This window comes from Platalea leucorodia (genome assembly GCF_965183815.1).
Source record: "Platalea leucorodia genome assembly, chromosome: 13".
Classification (NCBI taxonomy): domain Eukaryota; kingdom Metazoa; phylum Chordata; class Aves; order Pelecaniformes; family Threskiornithidae; genus Platalea; species Platalea leucorodia.
In genome coordinates, this window is record NC_138835.1 from 17,222,606 (window position 1) to 17,241,796 (window position 19,191).

At 63.3% G+C, this 19,191-nt stretch overlaps 1 protein-coding gene across 15 annotated transcripts; it reads right to left on the bottom strand.

Moving 5' to 3' along the window:
* Positions 1–3,846: 3,846 nt before the first annotated feature.
* On the bottom strand, positions 3,847–14,510 carry ZNF335 (zinc finger protein 335). 15 transcript variants are annotated; one of them, XM_082325550.1, is made up of 28 exons: positions 14,362–14,510; positions 13,587–13,818; positions 12,926–13,193; positions 12,424–12,501; positions 11,849–12,178; positions 11,567–11,701; positions 11,327–11,485; positions 10,951–11,209; positions 10,667–10,844; positions 10,471–10,583; positions 10,250–10,268; positions 9,926–10,042; positions 9,761–9,837; positions 9,482–9,642; positions 9,115–9,344; positions 8,928–9,036; positions 8,749–8,843; positions 8,305–8,588; positions 8,054–8,195; positions 7,594–7,983; positions 7,362–7,504; positions 6,862–7,001; positions 6,220–6,323; positions 6,007–6,084; positions 5,742–5,825; positions 5,502–5,591; positions 5,215–5,296; positions 3,847–4,677 (listed from the first exon to the last, which is right to left on the bottom strand). In XM_082325550.1, the coding sequence occupies exons 2-28, from the start codon at positions 13,785–13,787 to the stop codon at positions 4,559–4,561; spliced, it is 4,185 nt and encodes a 1,394-aa protein (XP_082181676.1). In that variant the 5' UTR covers positions 13,788–13,818; positions 14,362–14,510; the 3' UTR covers positions 3,847–4,558. The 15 variants fall into 15 exon arrangements, with proteins under 15 accessions (XP_082181676.1, XP_082181677.1, XP_082181674.1 ...); XM_082325551.1 differs by having other exon boundaries at positions 10,966–11,209; positions 12,926–13,199; XM_082325548.1 differs by having other exon boundaries at positions 12,926–13,199.
* Between the last annotated feature and the right edge of the window lie 4,681 nt (positions 14,511–19,191).

Genomic DNA, 19,191 nt, shown 5'->3' on the forward strand with positions numbered 1-19,191 from the left:
CTCTTCCTCTGCCAGACGGGGGAACCCCCTCGAGGACCCCAGCTGGCAGCAGGGCCCGGCACACAGGAGGGGGCAAGGGGCAGCCCGAGGAGGTCTGGGCAGGACCTGCGCTGCTCCCCGGGGCGGTGGAGCTACCCACAGCAGTGCCGGCAGTGGAGATGCCCGCATCCCCACCGGCATCCCAGCCATGGACAAGCAACACTGGGAAGTCTGACAGAGTCATGTTTATTAGTGCCCCGTGTCCCTCTGTCCCGCTTTCCTTGTCCGGGCAGCTGCTGGGTCCCGTCTGTCCTGCCCTGCCCGGCCACGGGGCTGTCCCCTCTCCACGGCCTCAGCCCTGGCCCCCACCAGACCCCCGGGGACAGGGCACGACTGCCCCAGCCCTACCCTTGCTCTGGCACTGCTGGCACCCCCGGGGGGCACCCGCTCTTGCCAGAGGGAGATGCCAGCATCGCCGCCACGCTCCAGATCTTGGGTTTCTGGGACTGCTTGACCTGCCCAGGGCCTGGCCCCCCCTCGGGGCTGCCCCCACACCCGTCCTGCAAGAGGCTGGGGCTGGGGTCAGGGCCGGGGGGGGCACCCGGTGGGGCCCCCTCGCCCTCGCTGTCCTCGCCGTCCGAGGCACTGCGCGGTACCCAGCCCGCCTTGTTCTCCTTCTTGAGGCGCCGGCGGGCATTGGCAAACCACGTGGAGACCTGGGTGAGGCTCATCTGGCTGACCACAGCCAGCATCACCTTCTCCCCCTTGCTGGGGTAGGGGTTCCTGGGGTGCCGTGCCAGCCAGGCCTTCAGTGCCCCGGTGCTCTCCCGTGCCGCTGCCACCTTCACGCGCCCTGGCTCCACGGGCAGGGGCTGCCGGCAGCAGGGTGGGCAGAGCCCGGCGCTGGGCAGCAGCCCCGGTGGCATCTCGTAGGCTGGTGAGACCTGGAGGGGCACAGGGGTGTCAGGGCAGGATGGGGCAGGGGGCACCCGCAGCTGGAGGAGAGGGGCTGGGGGACGTGGAGGCTCGGCCCTTCACACATGGGAAGGGGCAGAGCTGGGTCCTGCTCATCCTCATCCTCTCCCATGTCTGGCACTGCACGCCCCAAGGTGCTGGGGTGCAGGAGTGGGTGTAGGGGGTGCAGGGGGTGCAGGGAACCCGGGACAGCAGCTCCGCAGCCCTGACTGCAACCACCCCACACAGCCCCAGCCCAGTCCCGAGAAGGGTCCCACGTCCCGGCCCCCCAGGAGCTGCGGTGTGGCACTTACCGAGGGCGCCAGGAGGCTCAGGGGGGGCGGCAGCAGGCTGTAGCCGGCCAGCATGGGGCAGGGGCAGGGACAGGGCAGCAGGGCTTGGGGGGGGGCCCGCAGGGCTCCCCAGGGCCCCCTGCAGCCCCCCAGCTCTCGGCCTGGGCTCCCCTCACCCCGAGGAGCTGCCATGCTGCAGGGAGAGGAGCCTGGGAGCGGCTCCTGGGCATTTTATAGTTGCCGGGGTCTGCGGTGACTGACAGCTGATTAGGGGGTATTAGCACCCACGAGAGCGGCAGCGGGGATCTCGGGCAGCCGATACCACCCCCTCCCCGCCTATTGTCGGGCAGGGACTGGCAGGGAGCATCCTACCCGCCTGCCCACCACCAGCCAGGATGTGTCCAGGACCCACACCAGGACCCCAGCCCTCCCAGGCCCCCTGACCCTGCGTGGCCCCAGCACAGCCCGTGCAGTGCCCAGGGATGGGGTGCAGCGGCACTGGGGGCTGGTGCACGGGGCCCACGTGAGCCCCACGGTCCCACGGACACCCACGGCCATGGGGACACACATGGGACACAGCACATGGCGGGGCTCCACTGTGGTGCCAAGAGCCATCAGTCCTCATCCTTGACCCCAGCCCTGACCTGGCCCCAGGGCAGGGGTCAGCAGAGCCCCCCACGCTGTGGCAGGCCGGGTTGCAGGGCTGGGGACTGGTGGGAGAACTTGTGCACAGACCAGTAGGACGCAGGCAGTGCGAGGCGCTGCCCTGGAGCCCGCTCCTCCTCTGGCTTGGCCATGTCCTTGCCCAAGCCCCAGTGCCACTGTGCCTGCAGCTGCGTTCCTGGCTGCAGAGGGGCAAAGGGGAAGGGGCCCTGCAGCCCCAGGGACAGCCAGGGACCCTTTGCCTGGGTGGGGACCCGGCCCCGCAGGCACTGGGGCGTTCCTATCTGCCGGCGGAGTGGGGGCAGCTGGCGGGCAGGGCAGCGGTGGGCAGCTGTGCGAGGGGCCCCGAGAGCTCGTGACCCCCCAGGCTGCCCAGCTCCTGCCGCTACGCCTCCCTGCTCAGACTGGGATTATCCCACAGGTTGTATCCGTCATTAAATACTGACTAATAACGCTCTCAGGATATTAAATATGTAACAAACCCGCTTAGCGCTGGCCGGGGACGGGAAGGGGAAGGTCACTGGTGCTAATGAGCCCTGCTGCATCCCTGGGCTCCCCGCAGGTCCCTGGTGACAGCAGAAGGTCCCAGGGCCGAGGTGCCAGCACTGAGGGCGAGGGGCCCTGAGCCCCCACGGCCCCGCTGCGCCCCATGGCCAGAGCCCCAGCAGCACCCGGAGCTCCCCATGTGCAGCTGCCGGGAGCCCCGGTCCCATCCGTCCCAGCACCGTGCCCACCTTGGGCTGGTCCTGTGCTCTTGGCAGCCCCAGGCATGGAAGCCGTGGGGCAGCCAGGAGCCTGTGCCGCTGGCCGGGAGGGGAGGGCCAGGCCGGCCCGCTGGGACCAGCCCTGGCCACAGCCCCACAGCGGCCCTGTAACCTTGTCCCCACGGGACTCCTCCAGCCCTAATCAGTGCCGCTGGCAGCGCTGCGGATCCGCTTTATTAGATAATGGGGCTGTAATCTAGGAAAGCGCCTGTGGATTGCTGCGGCGTGCCTTAACCCTGCGCAGCACAGCTGGAGAGGGAGGGCCGTGGCCAGCCACTGACATGGCAGATGGACACAGCTGGACGGCGGCTGAGCCACGGCCGGACAGGCACAGCCACACACCAGCACGGCCGGGCACAGACAGGGCTGCAGCTGGACGTGAAGGCAGCAGGACAGAGCCACGGCCGGGACAGAGCCACGGCCAGGACAGAGCCACAACCGCCCGTGGCCGAGGCTGCTCGCCCAGGGGAGGTGCGGGGCCACCCACACCCTGCTTCCCTGGCTGGGCAGGAGGGCCAGGGGGTCCAGCCCGTGCCGGCCCAGTGCCGGCCTGGTGCACCCAGGCACCCCCAGCAGCCAGGGAGGGAGGGTGCTGCCATCGTTTTGGGCAGAACGCAGGCTCTGTGTTCACAGCACGAGCCCCAGCGCTGTCCCCAGCCCCTGCACGAGCCCGACTGGGAGCCCAGCTGCGAGCCTGGCCATCACACTGCACCAGTCCCACAGCCGCGGGGCTCCGGCCTCACAGAAGCTCTTGCCGAAGTTGGGTGGTTCCAGGCCTTTTTCCCCTCCGCAGATAAATCAGTTTAATGCAAAAACATAGAACTAAAACTCTGAGATTAGCTGTTATAATCACATGTAAATACTTCCAGACAATCCGCTCAGGCAGGGGCAGCGTGTGTAGTTTGGGACAGAGTTACACGGGATTTAGGCTGTTTACCAGTCGATTAATTTCATGACTCCAGCCCCAAACCCACCCTTGTACCAGATGCCCAGCTCACTTCCCAGAAGTCAAGGTCACTCGAGCGGGAGAAAGCCAATAGCACAGGGCAGCCGCAGCTGCCAGCCCCAACCTGCCCAGCCCCAGGCTCTGGGAGCGACGCGCCAAAGGAGGCAGCAGGAAGGCTGGGCCTGCCTGTCCCCGCCGGCCGGGCACTGAGCAGGGGCTGGTGCAGGACTCTCCAAGCAGGCACAGGCACAGGTTTCAATCCCTTTTTATTTATAAGCATAGTCAAAGCTCGAGAATGTCAGAATCGAACCCCTCCCACAACCACCTACGAACCAACTCCAGAGTCCATCCCTCTTCAGAAGAAAAATAGAACATCTTCCACCTACGCTTCTTCCTACTCTGGGTTCCTCCAGTCCAAAGCCCTACTGCTGCCTGCCTGCAGGCCGGAGAAGCCAAGGGAGGGACGGCTGCCCTCGCGCCAGGACCGCACACCCCACAGCTGCGGAGCGGGGAGCGCGTGGCTGCAGCTGCACACACATCTCTTACACCGTACCGGGTGGCTGTGCTAGGCCCCACGGCTCTCCCAGGATCCTCGCGTGCCAGGCAGACGCCAATCTGAGTTTGGCCCACACAAACATGATTCAGGAAAAGGGATTTCAGACCATCAAGTGCAACAGGCAAAGAGACCGGCCACGTGAGAGGGCTGCCACCGCTCAGCCTGCTTCGGCACCTCGGCTGCGGAGCAGTCTCTGCTGGAGACAGCTGCCTGTGCCGGGGAGGATGCACAGGACCCTCACGGTGCACGGCCGAGTGGCAGCGTGCCCCTGCTGCGGCGTGCTCAGGCACGTCCCTCGTAGCCCCGAAGCAATAAGGCAACTGCTGGCTGAGGAGGCTCCTGCCCGGTGCAGCCGTCCTGCTCAGCACGGGTGTCCCAGCGCCAGCCGGGCCTGGCCCCGGTGCTAGTCCGCCAGCGTGATGACGTCATAGTGGATCCCCTGCTGCAGCTGCTGGATCTGCTCGGCTGTTGCCTCGGCGGTGAACACGCGCTGCGCCTGGGCCATCGCAGCATCAGCCACTGCTGCAGAGGAGAGGGAGGTCAGTGCCTCCTCGCGTCCAACGGCAGGGGAGAGCAGGCGGCTGCCCGGGGCCCTGCTCCACGTTTGCCACCTGCCTCCAGGGGAAGGGGCAGGTGTATGACGGGAGCACAAGGGCCACCACGCTCACGCGGGGCTCCGGTGGGGAGCCTGGCTCTGGTTAACTCTGCAAACACACATCAGGGTGTCTCCACCCTGTGGAAGCTGCTGCACCTCCCAGCGCAGCAACTCATCTCCAGGGGAAGGGAGCGGTAGTTCCAGAACTGAGATGCTGGGACCAGCAAAGATCTCCCCTCAGACACCAAGGCTGGCCGCTTCCCAGAATTACAGGGATGCAGGCAGCAAGGTGGCAATCCAGCCTCGCCTACCCCAGCCCTTCAGCCGAGGGCCGCTGCACTGTGGTGTCTCAGTGGCTGCTAACTGGCATCGCAAACTGCCCAGCAGGACTGGCACCCTGAGACCCGGAGGGAGAGGGGACTGCCAGAGCTACACCAGAGCTCGGCCCGGGGCCCCAGTCCTACCTGAGACTGCTGAGTGTGCAGCTGCTTCCAGCTGCGCCTGGGTGACAAGCTGCTGCTCAGGCGAGACAGGCATGTACTGGATCTGCAGGGAGGAGAGAACAGGAGAGTCCGGGAGGGGTCCTGGACCCTCCAGGTCCCTCCTGGAGTGCTGCTCCAGCCACAGCTGCTGCAGCGAGTCACCAACCCACGTGCGCCTTCTATTTCACATCCCTCCCTCTCCATCTGTGTGCTCGGAGCCCATCTCACAGCAGCCCTGTCAGCTCCAGCCACCACACCTGGCCCCTTACCTGCGGCTCCTGGAGGAACTGGCTGCCCTGCTCATACTGGATGTGGGTGATCTGACCATCCTGTACCTGGGGACAAGAGCCGCAGTGAGGCTGTTAGGGCTAGCGGGCGTCCCTGCCCCTGAACAAAGCTGTGACTCGAACGGAGCAAGCCACAGGGAGCAGGAGGAGGCTGAGCCCCACACACGGCACCCTCACGAGCCCCATGCACTGCACAAAGGGAGCGGACAGCCTGAAGCTTACCTGGATGTGATGTCCCTCTGGGACAACAACATACTCATGGGGAAGCAAGTGCTGCACACCATCCTGGGCAATGATGTACTGAACCTGCAAACACAGGAATTCAGACCTGAAAAAGAGGTCACTGCTGCCCATCCCCACACCGCAACAAGGCTGGTTCTTGTCCATCTTCTGTGCCTGTTTCCACCCCACCTCTGCCCACTGCCCCCAGCTCTCCCTGCTCCAGCTGCACAGAATCTTTCCGTTCCTGGGACGTGCCTCCCCTCACCTGGTTGTCAGAGGTCACTAAGTGCTGTACTGTCTGTCCGTCGGCAGTTGTGATCTCCTGGATGTACGTAGCCTCCTCCTGCAGGTCAGCAAGAGCCCCACGCTGTCAGTGGGGGTGGGCCTGACCGCAAGCCCCCCGAGAGGAGGGAACCCGCACAGCTAGCAGGGAGCAGCTGCACAGGGCAGGAGGATGAGACCGACGGGCCCGACTCACCTGGCTCGTGACACTCTGCTCCTGTGCAACGATGATGTGTTCCTGCCCCAGAGCCTGCTGCAGCCGCTCGGGAGCCAGCACCGCCTGGCCGGACTGCAGAGCCGCTGGAATGCAGAGAAAGCCGGTGCGGACACCGCTGGCGCTGCTGGCTGGCCCCGCTCCCAAGTGGCCTCTGCCGGGTGCCCGCCCCAATGAGGAGCGCAGGACAGCCTCTTAGCTCTGCTCACAGAAGGTCAGAAGCTAAACCAAACTCTCCCAACATGAAGGAAACTAGAGGTCACTGTGGGCAAAACATGACCTCCACATCAGGCCACAAACTCTGCTGCCCATTTCAGCCGTAAGCTGCTCACAGCACCGCTGCTCCCGCAATGCACTGATCTATTGGGACCTGCTTGGAGGAAACACTGGACCCCTAGTTCTGCACAGAGCCACAACAGTCAGCGCCTCACCAGGAGAGCTCCCTGCGCCCAGACCCCTCGTCTCTGCACCCACCGAGTCCTGTCGCCACTGGCAATCCTAACCTTCAGTAGGAAATCTCCTACTGACCCTTCTCAGCCCTGCTTGGCCCACAGGCTGGGTGATTCCCCACACGGGGCCACAGGAAAGCTGCACGTCACCCCTGGTCGCAGGGACACATCTTACTCTGCAGGGTGGCCAGCGTGTCCTCATCACTGTTCAGTATGATGGTCTGCTGGGCAGCAGCTGCAGGCGCCCCCGGCCTCTTCCCCTCTGAGCTGTGCAAACGCTGCATGTGGAACTTGAGGTGCCCATTACGGTTGAACCTACGGGAGGAACAGAGTGAGGTGGAGTTTGCCAGGGGCAGCACTGGGCCTCTGCTCTCTGCAGAGACCCAGGCCACAGGTACCACGAGCACATCCTATGACATGTCCTGTCCCAGCTCCCAAAATGCTTCCATCAGTGCCCAAGTACTGAACCTCCCCATGCAGAAGTTCCTTAGAGATGAAGCTGGGTCGACCTGCAGCAGGAACCGTTCTCAAGGGCAGAGTCCCCTCTAACAGGGGACTGCTCCCAGGCATCAGGTCAGGGCAGCCAGCTCTTTGCCAATATCCTATCTCCTCTTGAGCCTTGGAGAGCTCTACAGGGTCTCCCAAAGCAGCAACAACCCAGCAGGCTTCACTCACCTCTGCCCACAGATCTGGCAGGCAAAGGGCTTCTCGTTGGTGTGTGTCAGCATGTGCCTGCGCAGGTCCTTCTTGTTCTTGGAGGCGAAGCTGCAGTGGGTGCACTTGTGTGGCCGAAGGCTGGCATGCTGGACCATGTGGCTCTGGGAGCAGAAGGACAAGTGCAGGGTCAGAAAGCCCCCGTTTCTCCAAACCTCTTGTTCCCAGGGCTGCTCTGTGCCAGGGAACCTACCCGAACCTCCGGCCAGAGGGCTGCAGTGAACGGACAGTCAGGACACTTGAAGGTGCTGGGCCCAATGTGGGCTCTCTTGTGACTCTCCATTTCTGCTCTTCCTGTGAACATGGCTGTGCAAATCTTGCATGAAAACTTTTTGGCTGTGGAAATCTTGCACGAGAGCTTCTTGGCTGTGGAAACCTTGCACGAGAGCTTCTTAGCCACGCCTTGGAGTGCAGGCCACTTGACCTTTGGGGATGAGACTTCCTGCCCCTCGGAGGCTGGGGATAAAGACGAGTCCTTCTGGAGCTGCCTGGTGACACACTGCACCAGGGGCCACTTGACACCGGCGGGCTGTGCCTCCTGGCCCTCCACAGGCGAGGGAAAGGCAGCGTCCCCGCTGAGGGGCTGAGAGAGAAACACCAGTTACACCTGCTCACACTGCTGCCCGAGACGGGGAGAAAGCTCAGCTCCTTACCTCAATGTGATGGAACTGGCTCCCTGGAACGCCGGATGACATGATATAGTGATTGTTATGGTCCTTCAGGGCCTCCTCTGTCATCACAGCTTCGCTCACCACAACCGCGTGGGAGGTCTCCACAGGGCTCTCCTCCTCACTGCTGGAGAGGACAGGGTCAGGGAGGATCTGCCCTGTCCTCCTCACCACTAAAGCCTCCTCGTTTGAGGTCAGAAGTGCCTCTGTCTCCCCGCTCCTCCCATAGAGCTGACCTGTACAGCGTGCCTGGAGCCTGAATCTCCTCACTAATGGGTGTGATGATGCTGTACTCTGTTGTCCCACCAAAGGGGATAGTGATCTGCTGCAGCTCTGAGCCACCCAGGGTCGCCTCCTCGTAAGCCTCTTGCACCAACGTCTCCCCAGGCTCTGCCATGTGCAGCGTCACCAACTTCTGCTGCTGCTGTTCCTCAGAGTCCACCTCTGCCTCCTCCCCCTGCGTCTGCGGCTCACAGGGGGCCTGCGCTTCTCCTGAATCACCTGGCTTCACCACTGCCACCTGCGGGGGGGACAACAGCTCAGCCGGAGGAAGGCAAGGCTCTGCGAGACACCTTTTGAAGGAGAGCACAGCTGGGCACTGTGGGAAAACTGTGGAGGTCTGGGAAGCCTCCCCCTGCCATCCCCCAAGCAGGCGGGGCCCCCCCCTCAGCCCCCCTCACCTGCAGCGAGCCCGTGGCCAGCTCTCGCTGAGCGCTCATGTTCAGCAGGAGATCCAGGGCGGTCTGTGTGGCCAGTTCTGCTGATCCAGCCACATCTGTCGGGGTCCAAAGGAGAGGGTCAGGCACGCGTTCACCCACCTCCTCCCCATCCTCACCCCTTTCCCTGGGAGCTCACTCACCTTGTTCATAAATGATGGTGGCCCCTCCCAGGGAATCCTGCGAGAGGATGGGAGGCTCTGCTCCTGGGACAGCCTGGACCGCATGGTAGGTGACGGGGCCAAGAGGCGCCTGTGTGAGAGAGAGCTGACAGCACGGCTGGGGCGAGTGAGCACCAAGAGGAGCCGGGGCGCGGGCAACGGCACTCACCGGCGGACTGGCCTCTGGCTCAGCTGGGGCCTGCACCTGGCTGTGCTGCTGCTTCAGCTCCTCGATCTGCTGCAGGGTGAAGAAGGGGCGGCGGCGGCAGGGTGGCTCCTCGGGGTGCCTCTGTGCCCACTCCTCGAAGGAGTCGGCATGGCGGCAGTGCACATGGAGGCGCAGGTTCTTCTTGTGCTTGGTGGTGAAGTGACAGAACTCACAAGCAAACGGCTTCCCTCCTGCAGGACACGGGAGGCGGGAGTCAAGCAGGGGGTCCCCAAGGGACGGCAGGGAGAGCAGACACGCTCTGACCACCTCCCAGAGAAGTGGGGGTGTAGGACGTCGGGGCACGGGGCAGGCAGGCAGCTCCTCTCACCTGTGTGCTTGACAGCCATGTGCGAGACCAGGAAGTCCTCCCGGAAGGTGGAGTACTTGCAGAAGCTGCACTTGTAGGGCTTGTCATTCATGTGCGACAGCTGGTGGTTCAGCAGGACCTTTTTGTCCTCACAGACGTAGTCACAGAACTCACACTTGAACCTGCCAGGACAACACTGTCTGTCACATGGGCAGCAGGGACCTTCTGTCCTCCCCTCTGAGGGGGAGCCGGACACTGGCTCTACGAGGGCACGCCGCAAGGCTGTTGCTGGATTCCTACCTGCGGTTGGCAATGGCCTGGATGTGTGTAAGCAGGTGCATCTTGAAGGTGTAGCGCTTCTTAAAGGACTTCCCGCACTGCAGCGGAACAAAACAAAGCAGCATTCACCTCCCATTCAGCCTCACTCACCACCAGCCCTTCCCCAGGCTGTGTGTCCCCCCTCACCTTGTCACACATGTGTGGTTTCTCCGTGCTGTGCGTCTTCATGTGCTGCGTAAGCCTCTTCTGCATGGGGTAGATACGGTTGCATACGGGGCATGGGAAGGAGTTCAGCTTTGGGGGCTGGAGGGAGAGCATGAAGATGAGCTCACCTGGGAGGGGCTCACCAGTTTCCTTACCCCCTCCCCACTGCAGGACCTGGGCTGCCTTTCCTCAGGTGATCCAGAAAGACTGCCTTCAACGAGGCACCAAGAATTTGTGGAAGACCCAGACATGCCTCTTCCCATATAACAGTGCTGAGAAACAAGCCAACAGGGTACTCAAACTCACCGGATCAGCTCTCTTTTTCCTGAAAAAGAAGAAAACCCCCTTGTGTCAGCCACATCCCAAGTCCAAGCTCCCTTGTACCCAGACACCAAAACTACCCGTTTTGGAAAGGGCCAGAGGTCAGGGGAAGGGGCAGCCAGGGCTGTCCTCCCAGGGCAGGAGGAACAGTGTTAGTGCCGTTCAGCCAGGCTGCAAGACAGTCTCTAGGACCGGACTTCTCTTACCTGTCCCGGCTGTGCACTGTGGAGTGTCGGATGACGTCCTTCTTGTACACGCTGGTGTAACTGCACTCCTCGCACTTGTAGGGCTTGCTGCCCACGTGGTTGAACATGTGCTCCTGCGAGAAGCAGAGTGGGGGCCGTGAGTTCTGGGGCTACCAGCCACCCTTGTGGGTCCGGGAGCAGGACAGATGGCGCTCACCTTGAGGGAGGACCAGCGCCGGGAGCGGTAGCTGCACTGAAGACACTTGAAGAGCTGCGGGTCATTGGCCTCATGCGAGTTGACATGGAAACGCAGATCATCGTGCGTGAGGAAACGCGAGCCGCAGATCCGACACAGGTAGGGCCTCATCAGGGGCTTGGGTGACTTGTAGTAGTACCTGCAGAAACAGGGCCGGGGCTCAGAGCTGTGGTGGCAAACAGGGGCTGGACCGGCCCTGGGCACAGGCCAGAGGGCCCAGCGCCGGCTCGGCACACACCCCTCACCTGCGCCCCATGTACTTGCGGTATTTCTTGCCCAGGAAGCGGCGGGAGGGCCGCCCTCGCCTCCTAGGGATGATGTCTGCCTCCTCGGGGCTGGTGTTGGAGGAAGGGTCCTTGTTCTCAGAGTCAGACTGGCTGATGCTGGGCTCCACCAGGCTCTCACTGGTCCCGTTCTCCAGGCCAGAGGAACTGGCTGCTTCCGGGTTCTGCAGCTCACGGCTCGGTGTGCTTTGGGATGTCACCAAGGGCTCCACCTCCCCTCCTGCATGATAGAACACAGCACAGCTCCGTCACACACCCTCCCTGCGGGCTCCTGGGAGCTTGCATACTGCTCCCTGCTCCAGCCCAGCATGGGGCTGCTGCTTCCCACCTCCCTCACCTTCAGGCATGTCCTGGGACATATCCTCCAGACGAGGAAACTTGCGGGGTCTCCCCGGGCGTCGCCGCGGCCTCTCCTCGCTGGATGTGGGGACAGTGCGGTTGTACTTGGGCTGTCGCCCACGGGGCTCATCCTCAGCTGGGTTATAGTCACTGTCCTCTGGAGGTAAGTGGCCCAAAACATTAGAGAGAGACTGGGAAAAGACTAAGCTACGTAAGATGCGGGGAGGACAAGTCCTACCTTCAGGGTCATCAATAGCACCAGCGTCCATGATATCGTCATCTTCTTCTTCTTCTGGGACCTCCTCCTCCGCAGTCTTTGGAGCAGATCCCCCCTTTCGTGGACGTCCTTTCTTCAAAGCCAGAGCTGAACCCACTGCCACAGAGAATAGAAGGAAAAGTCTTTACCAGACTGGACTACGGGACAGGTCCTTATGCTTGTATTCCTCCCCTTGTTTCTTCTGTGGAGAGAGCAGAGCCCGTCTGCAGTAAGATAAATTTTCCTCAGCCGCTTAGCACACACCTGGCTGGAAGTGCCGCTCTTTCATGTGGTTGATTAGCGTTTTCTTGGAGACACTCTTGTACTGACACATCTTGCACTTGAACTGCTGCACCACCACCACCTCCATCATCTCTTCTAAGGTCTCCATGTCCGGCTGGTCCAGCTCCTCCCCACCGTCCGCCTCTCGAGCCTGATCTGGCCGTGCAGGCAGCTCCAGCACTTCCAACTGCTCGGAAGGGTCTGAAGGGCCAGGCTGGTCAAGGCATGTGGAGGTTGGTCCATCAGCAACAGCTTCTATTGCCAAGCTATTGGCCAGAGCAGAGGTGGCCATCTGGGACACCATGGGGGCACCTGAAACACCAAAACCCGCTCAGCCAAGGAGCAGACCCTCACCCGCATCCAGGCTGCACCCACACCTGGGGCCCAGGGCTGAACACGAGCTCAGTAACAAGCTCCCCACAGTCAGCACATCCACAGGGACTCTGGTACAGGCGCTGTGGCCGATGTAGCTGGGACACCTGCTCCAGGTCCCACTCTCGCAGAAAAGGCTTCGGGGCAGAGACAGCCACCCTGGACGCCCCAGGGCGCAACCTTACCATCATCAGGACCCTGCAGAATGAGGTACTGCGTAGTCTCTGCCCCGCCATCCTCCGCGCTGGTCACGGCGATGCAGCCTGGAAGGAAGAGGAGAGCAGAGTGGTAACTGCCAGACACGGGGTCTGTAAAGTCACTGGGGCTCTCCCAGCTTCAGACACAAGCGGGAAGAGGTGAGGAAGGTCTGGCTCCAGGGACGGAGCCTGCCCTGGGCTGTTGGCACTGCGGCTGAAAGAGCGGCCGGACAGAGGGAGGGCTGTCCGGCAGCCACAGCAGCCATGAGCTCCTCATCAAACCCTCCAGCTACTGCAGCAAGGCAAGAAGAGAAACCCCTGCTGACCGAGGTGGATATGTATGCATGTACGTATTTCCCCCTCACCTCCCAAGGTTGGGCACAGCAGCAGCTCCCTTCCCCAGCCCCCCGAGCCGTTTGCACACGGGGCACTTCAGAGGGAGAGCGGGCAGGTCTGCCGCATGCGCGAGCAGCTAGGAGCGCGCACTCACTCTGGATTATGTCAGGCCCAATTGTGGACTCGATGATTTTGTCGATGGCAGAACCTAAGTCCGAGGAAGTGGATGCAGTGGAGTCTGACACGATCGTGGCTCCATCAGTGATGACGCTGGAGTGGACCAGGACTTGCGGGGACTCTGACACCATAATGGACTGGCTCACGGTGGAGACACTGGAGACCAAGGTGGACTGGGCAATGGAGGATGAGTCTGGCAGGTAAATCCGGGGAATGGCGTCTGTGCTGGAGCTGCTCTCCGACACCTCTTCCTGGCGGAAAAAAAAGAGGCCAGAAGAGCTCAGCTGAGAAACCTTTGCCAGGCCAGGCCCTTGGGGGAGCCAGCGTATACAAACGACACCAGTATATCACCACAGAACTGCCAGGAAAGGCATCAGCACAATTCCTTTGGTATTGCCGAGGAGCCTGGATCTCTAGGGCTGCTCTGGCTACCAAGGAGAGCTCTCCTTCCTCCTCAGACCAGCAAGCAGACGCCCAAGAGGCAGCATAACAACGCCTGCCGAGGCCGCTGAGCTCCAGAGCTGGCTCCTGAAGCTCCGTTTGCCAGAAACGCCCATAGAAGCTCTCAGGAACCAGAACCTCCATTGCCCTCCCTTCCCCGAGCCGCCTGCCGCCCCACCTTCCCCATTAGCTCCTACCAAGGAGACGCCGCTGCTGTCGGAGCTCTGGCCCACGCCGGAGTCATCCGCTCGGGAGAGGGGGCCGGGGACGGAGGCGGCGTCGCTGCTGTCCGCCGAGACGGCCTCCGAGGTCCCGACGCCCAGGCCGCTCTCGGAGGGCTCCTCCCGCGCCGCCTGCGGGGCCGCGTCGCTGCTGCTCTCCACCGCATTCTCCTCCATGCCCGCCCTGCCGGGGCTGCCTAGGCTCGACCTAAGAGGGGAGGCCGCCGCCGTCAGGGCCGCAGCCCGCCGCCCGCTCCCCGCCGCTCCGGGCGGCCCCGGCCGCCGCGGGAGTCGCGACCCCGCGCAACCCGACTCGTCCGTCCCGCGGGCCCGGGGCGCCCCGACGGGCGCCCGCCGAGGGGCCGGAGCCGCCGCGGCGCCATGCCCGGGGGTCCCGGCCGCGCTCACGGGGGGCCCCGGCGCCGCCCGGCGCCCCCGGTCCCGTCATGCCCCGCGGCCCTGCCCGGCCCCCGGCCGCCATCTTGCCGCGGGGTCCCCCCCGCCGCCTCCGCGCGCGCGCACACGGCGGGGCGGCCCCGGTGCGCCGGGGCGGGGGAGCCGCCGCCGCGGCGGGGCGAGGGGGCCCGCCGCCGCCGCCGCCGCCGCCCGTCCGCCGGCCCGCGCCCTCACCCGGCCCGCCGCGGCCCCGCCACGCCTCCGCCGGAGCCGGCATCACGGCGGCCGCCATGCCCCCCCGCCCTCGCGCCGCGCAGCGGTACAGCCGCGCGGGCCCCGCGCCGGGACTACTTACCCCGGCCCCCGCCCCGCCCGGGGCGCTCTGCTGCCGCGGGGACGCGCTCCTCGCTCCGGCCGCCGCCGCCGCCTCCCGGCACCGAGCGGCGCCGCCCGCCGCCCGCGGGCTAGGGGAGGCCTCAGCGCCCCGCCGGGGGACTACTTTCTCCGCGGAGGAATCATGGAGAAGGTGCCGCGACCCTGCGTCATGGCGTCACGAAGCGGCGCCCGGGCCCTGAACGTCGGCGTCGCGCCGGGTTGCGCCCATCACGTGATGAGAAGGCAGAAGCGGAAGTGGCGGCGGCGGCGGTGGCGGTGGAATGGCGCCGGGGCCTGCGCCTGGGGCTCTCGGCCCGGCCCGGCCGCGCTGGCTGCGCTCTGCGACCCCTTCGCAGTCCCCAGTCGCAGCCCCATCCGCCGCGGGTGGCGCGGGGGCTCTGCGGTACCGACCGGCACCGCGGCCCGCGCCCGGCTCTGTCCTGGCGGCGCGTCCCCCCCCGCCGGCAGCCGCGCCTCGGGCGGTGTCGTGCAGCCCCGGCGTTCCGGCTCCCTTTCCGTACCCCGCGGTGGGCACCGAGCCCGGCGCGGCTCGTGGCCGCTTCTGCGGACCCAGCTGGGGCCGCCCGTCCCCGGAGCGACTTTGGCCAAGCCGCGGGGGCCTCTGCCGTGCCCGTCCTCGCAGGGGCCCCGGGGCCTTGCCGTGTTCAGCCCCGGTGGCCGTGCAGTCTCAGACTGGGCTTTTCCCCTCGTTCTCCAGTGTGGGAATGGCGCCTGACGGGTGCTGTCAGTTTGCTCTGTCTTACAGAAGCCCAGCTTGCCTCTTTTGATGGCGGTTCTGCAGCTGAACAACAGCCATCTTCCTCTGTTCCCCTGCTAACCGAGCTGTCATCCGGGTTGGTTTACGCCCTGCTGTAGATGGCGATGGGTGCCCAGTTTGGCAGGCCTGGGTCAGCTGCACTGGCTGCCGGTGGTACCTCCAGTCCCTGTGCTTGAGACGCATGAGCTGTGGGGCTGTGCTGGGCTGGCCTGGGGCTCCTGGCACACCGTGGGCGGTGGGGCTTTGCTGGCACCTCCTGATGGTGTGGTGTCCCTGCAGGGACCCTGCCGCTGCCCCGGCTCTCCAGCATCGCCATGTTGTGTCGTTCCCCTCCAGCTGAGTTCAGCTGTGGACAGAGAGCCTGGGCTTGGCCTCTTCTGGCCGAGGCCCCTGGTGCAGCCGGTCCCTGCTCCACGCTGAGGTCTTTAATGAACCCCTGGCTTGGGTGGCTCTTTGCTCTCACCGATGTTTTCTCATGCTGCAGTGCTCTACTGAGAACATCTCTATCACAGTTTTTTTCTGGAAGAAAGGCAGTCGTGTTGCACCAGCGCTCTTCCGAGGCCGAGATGTGTTTGGGCTGACCCTGGCTGCTCAGTCCCAGCGGAAGGGACGCGCTCGCTGAGTGAGGGGGCCAAGGCTCCGCATCCCGGCCGGGTCCCAGGGCGGCTAGGACTGAGTCAGCCTGCAGTGTGGCTCCGTCCAGAGCAGGTCTGGGCAGGCAGTTGCATTTTCTTGCTGGCCGGAATGGCCAGTACAAAGCTGGTGCTGACATGATGCCAGCTGCAGAAGGACAGACAGTGCCTCATCTGGCACAGTGTGAGTGTGGAGTTAACCTGCCAGAAATCTGAGTGGCTGGGTGTTGGACAAGGGGGCAGGCTGGATCAGCAGTCTGCACCGTTTGGTGGTGGTGCTTCTGCTCCAGGGCAAGGAGGGCGCTGGCTGGGTTCATCCCTCCTCAGTGGGGGCTCTGTGGGGCTCTGAGGGTCCCTCGCCTCTGTCCGGCACCGGGCAAGACATCCTGGAGGTGCCGTATGCCCGGTAGAGGCAGCAGAGGAGCTGCCACGGAACAGCCAGCTTGGTGTGTGCATCTTCCGGCTCTTTTTCAAGCTAATTAAATACATCCTTGAAAGGTTTATGCCCTCATCTATCACGGGGTGACAGCATCAGTGAAGCCGTCGCCGGGCTGGCGGGAGCTGAGAAGGGGCTGCACGAGCGCTCCTGCTGCAGCAGCACTGCATGACAGCAGCTCGGACGCCGAGTCCCTCCCTGCGCGCAGCCGGCCGCTGCGATCGCTGTCGTGCCAGAAGCTGAGCGAGGCCAAGGGGTTGGGGTCTTTTTTCCTGTTGTTCCTCTTTAAGGCAACCCTGCATAGCTCTGCAGTTGTTGGGGGGGAAGTGGGGCTGGGGAGGACGTGGGGGGCTCCTGTGGACAATGTCCTCTCTCCGTGGCTGATGCCAGAGCAGCCTGGCGCTGTCTGTGACTGGTGGTGGGTCTGGCTCCGTCTGTGGGCTTGGGGCGTCACTGCGCTCCCTGTTGGGGGAAGCTCCAAGTTTCTTTTGGGGAGGGTGGGTCAGAGGAACCCCTGGCAAAAGCTGCCTCCCAGGCAGAGGAAACGGGATGGATTTGTGGCGGACTAGCAAGTTTCCTCTCTTTTTGCCTTCAGTCAGCTGCTGTCTGAGACAAGAATTTTCCCAACGGATGATGGTTCCAGGGCAAAGCAGCCTGACCTCTGAGAGCCTCGGGCTAGTGCAGACCCTCCTCACACTGGCTCGACTGATGGAAAGTTTCTTAAAGCTTCCCTCTTACCCCGCAGAGATACCCCATGTCCTCTGTCTTAAAGGATTGTGTGAGTGGGAGCTTTGCTGAGATAGGTAGCCTGCTATTTTTAAAAATGCTGCGTGCCCCCAAGCAGGGGTGAGTGGAGAATTTCCAAGCCAGGCAAAGCACAGCTCTCGTGCTCTGATCTGGAGGCGCAGCTCCTCTCTGATAATGGTCTGCTGTTGCGGCTCCCCTGCCTGAAATCATTTCAGGGCCAAAGAAAACACAAAGAAATCTCGGCAAGAGGCTTACGAGAATCCAAAAATGGATGCGGCATGCATTGGATGCATGTCCAAATACCTTAGCAGGGGGAGCGCCAGGTTAAAGGCCTTCTGGGAATGGGCTGAGAAGACAACACAAACGCTTGTGCCTGGAGAATAAAGCAATAAGACTCGAGTGGGATCTGAAGCTGATTTTTAACAAGCCGGTTGATCAGCTGCACTGACAGGCTGTCCCGGGAGGTGGAAGGTTTCCCAGCTCCACGCTCTCTAGCCTGGATACAGCATTTGGAAGGAGCTGCAGCCAGACAAGCTGCCGCTCAGGGCAGAGCAGGAGCGTGCTGACCGAGTGACTCTGGTTGGGGTCCTGCTCTCGCCGGCGCCCCGCAGCCATGCTGGCCTGCCCCGTCCCCAGCAGCAGTTTGTTTGCTGCGCTGACCCGCTTGCGGGCTTGCCCTGCTCCCGCAATAGCTTCTCCATGAGCTAATGGCTTCGGTCACTGTCCCAGAATAGGTGGTGGCTTGCGCTGAGCACGGTGCCCAGGGCTGCACCCCTCCAGCCTCCCTGCAACCCGAGCCCCCGGACTTCTACAGTCAGTGATTTTGTCATCCGTGCTGTTTGTTCCTCCTTGTTTCCTTTTTTCTTTTTAAAGAAAATATTGCTCGCGATGTTTGTGTAGCTGCAGGGCATTAATCCACATCAACCAGGCTCGTATTTATATCCCACCTGGGAAGGGCAGTTGCATCAGCATATTTTGTAAAACGTTGAGCAAAACAGCCCTTGCTGCAGGAAATGGGTTTTTCTTCACACCAAATTGCTTCACCGCTCAGCTCCTTCCCAGCAGCAGTGGCTCCTGAAGAAGGCGCCTGGGGCTCTCCCAGGGGATTGCTCCGTGCTGGGGTGGCAGCAAGCCGGGACAGCTTCCCGCTGCGCACCACTCCGGCCCCTCTGCCGTGTGCCCAGGGCTTGCTCGGCGATCGGCGCTTCTGTGGGGAGCCGCCTCCCTCTGGTGCTGGCTGTTCCTGCTGGGATCTCCGCTTCCCAGGGCACTGGCACGGGTGGGAGTGTTGTAGGATAATGTCCTGTTTGCTGTGGCTGCTGTGGCTGTGGCTGAAGCCATGGCCTCAGCCGTAATGCCACCCTTGGGCTCGGGCAGGGTGCTTCCGAGACAGGCAGGAGCCGCTCCCAGCTGCTCCCCAGGGGCTTGGAGGAGCCGGCGAAAGCCCGTGGTGAGGCTGCTTTTATCCTTGCAAGGTCCCCTTGGCAGAAGGTGGCTTGCTGGCCCTGGCTCTGCCCAGCCCAGCTGGGCCGGGAGGTGCTGCCGGCGGCTGCGCCATGGGCACCGAGGGGCTGTCTTCGCGGTGAGGCAGCGCTGCGTGGCTGGGCCGGCTCCCTGCCGGCACCACTGCTACCGCTCTGCTGGGTGCTTCTGCCTGACGGAGGGGGCCATGGTGCCCTCCGTGTGTCCCGCTGCCTCCTGGGCCGTCGGTGCCCACCACCCTGTATGCAGGCTGGAGCAACGGCGGCACTGAACTGTGCCGTATGCTGCCTGTGCCGTACGCTGCCTGTCTCGTCTTGCACCCAGGTTGGAGCTATGGCTGCCATTTCCACAGGGCTTTGGGACCATCGACGGCCGTTCCAGGATGTGTTTGGAGCTGCTGAAATGCAAACAGCCGCGGCTGCGGCCCTGCCTGGCCCCTCCTTGCCTGCCAGAAGTGCTGCTGCTGGTAGTTGTTTTTTTTCCCTTCTGGAGGGATCCTGTGGCTTCCTTCCCAGAACCTGAGACCTCGGAGCCATGGTCCAAGGCCGCCGGCTTCCACCCTCTCCTGCGTTGCTGATTCATCACTGCTGGTTAGTTAAAAAAGAGTAATCAGCAAATTACTGAAATATAAGTAAAATAAACAAGGTGGGCAGGAGAACTGTGTGTGTAGCAGGGCCCCAGAGGCCTTAAACGCGTGCTGTGCCGGGCTGTTCCCATTGCCTCTGCTCACTGCCT

Coding starts and splice junctions, on each gene's coding strand:
- ZNF335 (XM_082325542.1), bottom strand. CDS start 13,787: ATGGAGGAGAATGCGGTGGAGAGCAGCAGCGACGCGGCCCCGCAGGCG. Junction 7,984..8,053: donor GCCAGTTCCATCACATTGAG/GTAAGGAGCTGA, acceptor TTTCTCTCTCAG/CCCCTCAGCGGGGACGCTGC. Junction 6,085..6,219: donor AGCAGAGTGTCACGAGCCAG/GTGAGTCGGGCC, acceptor GCTGACCTGCAG/GAGGAGGCTACGTACATCCA.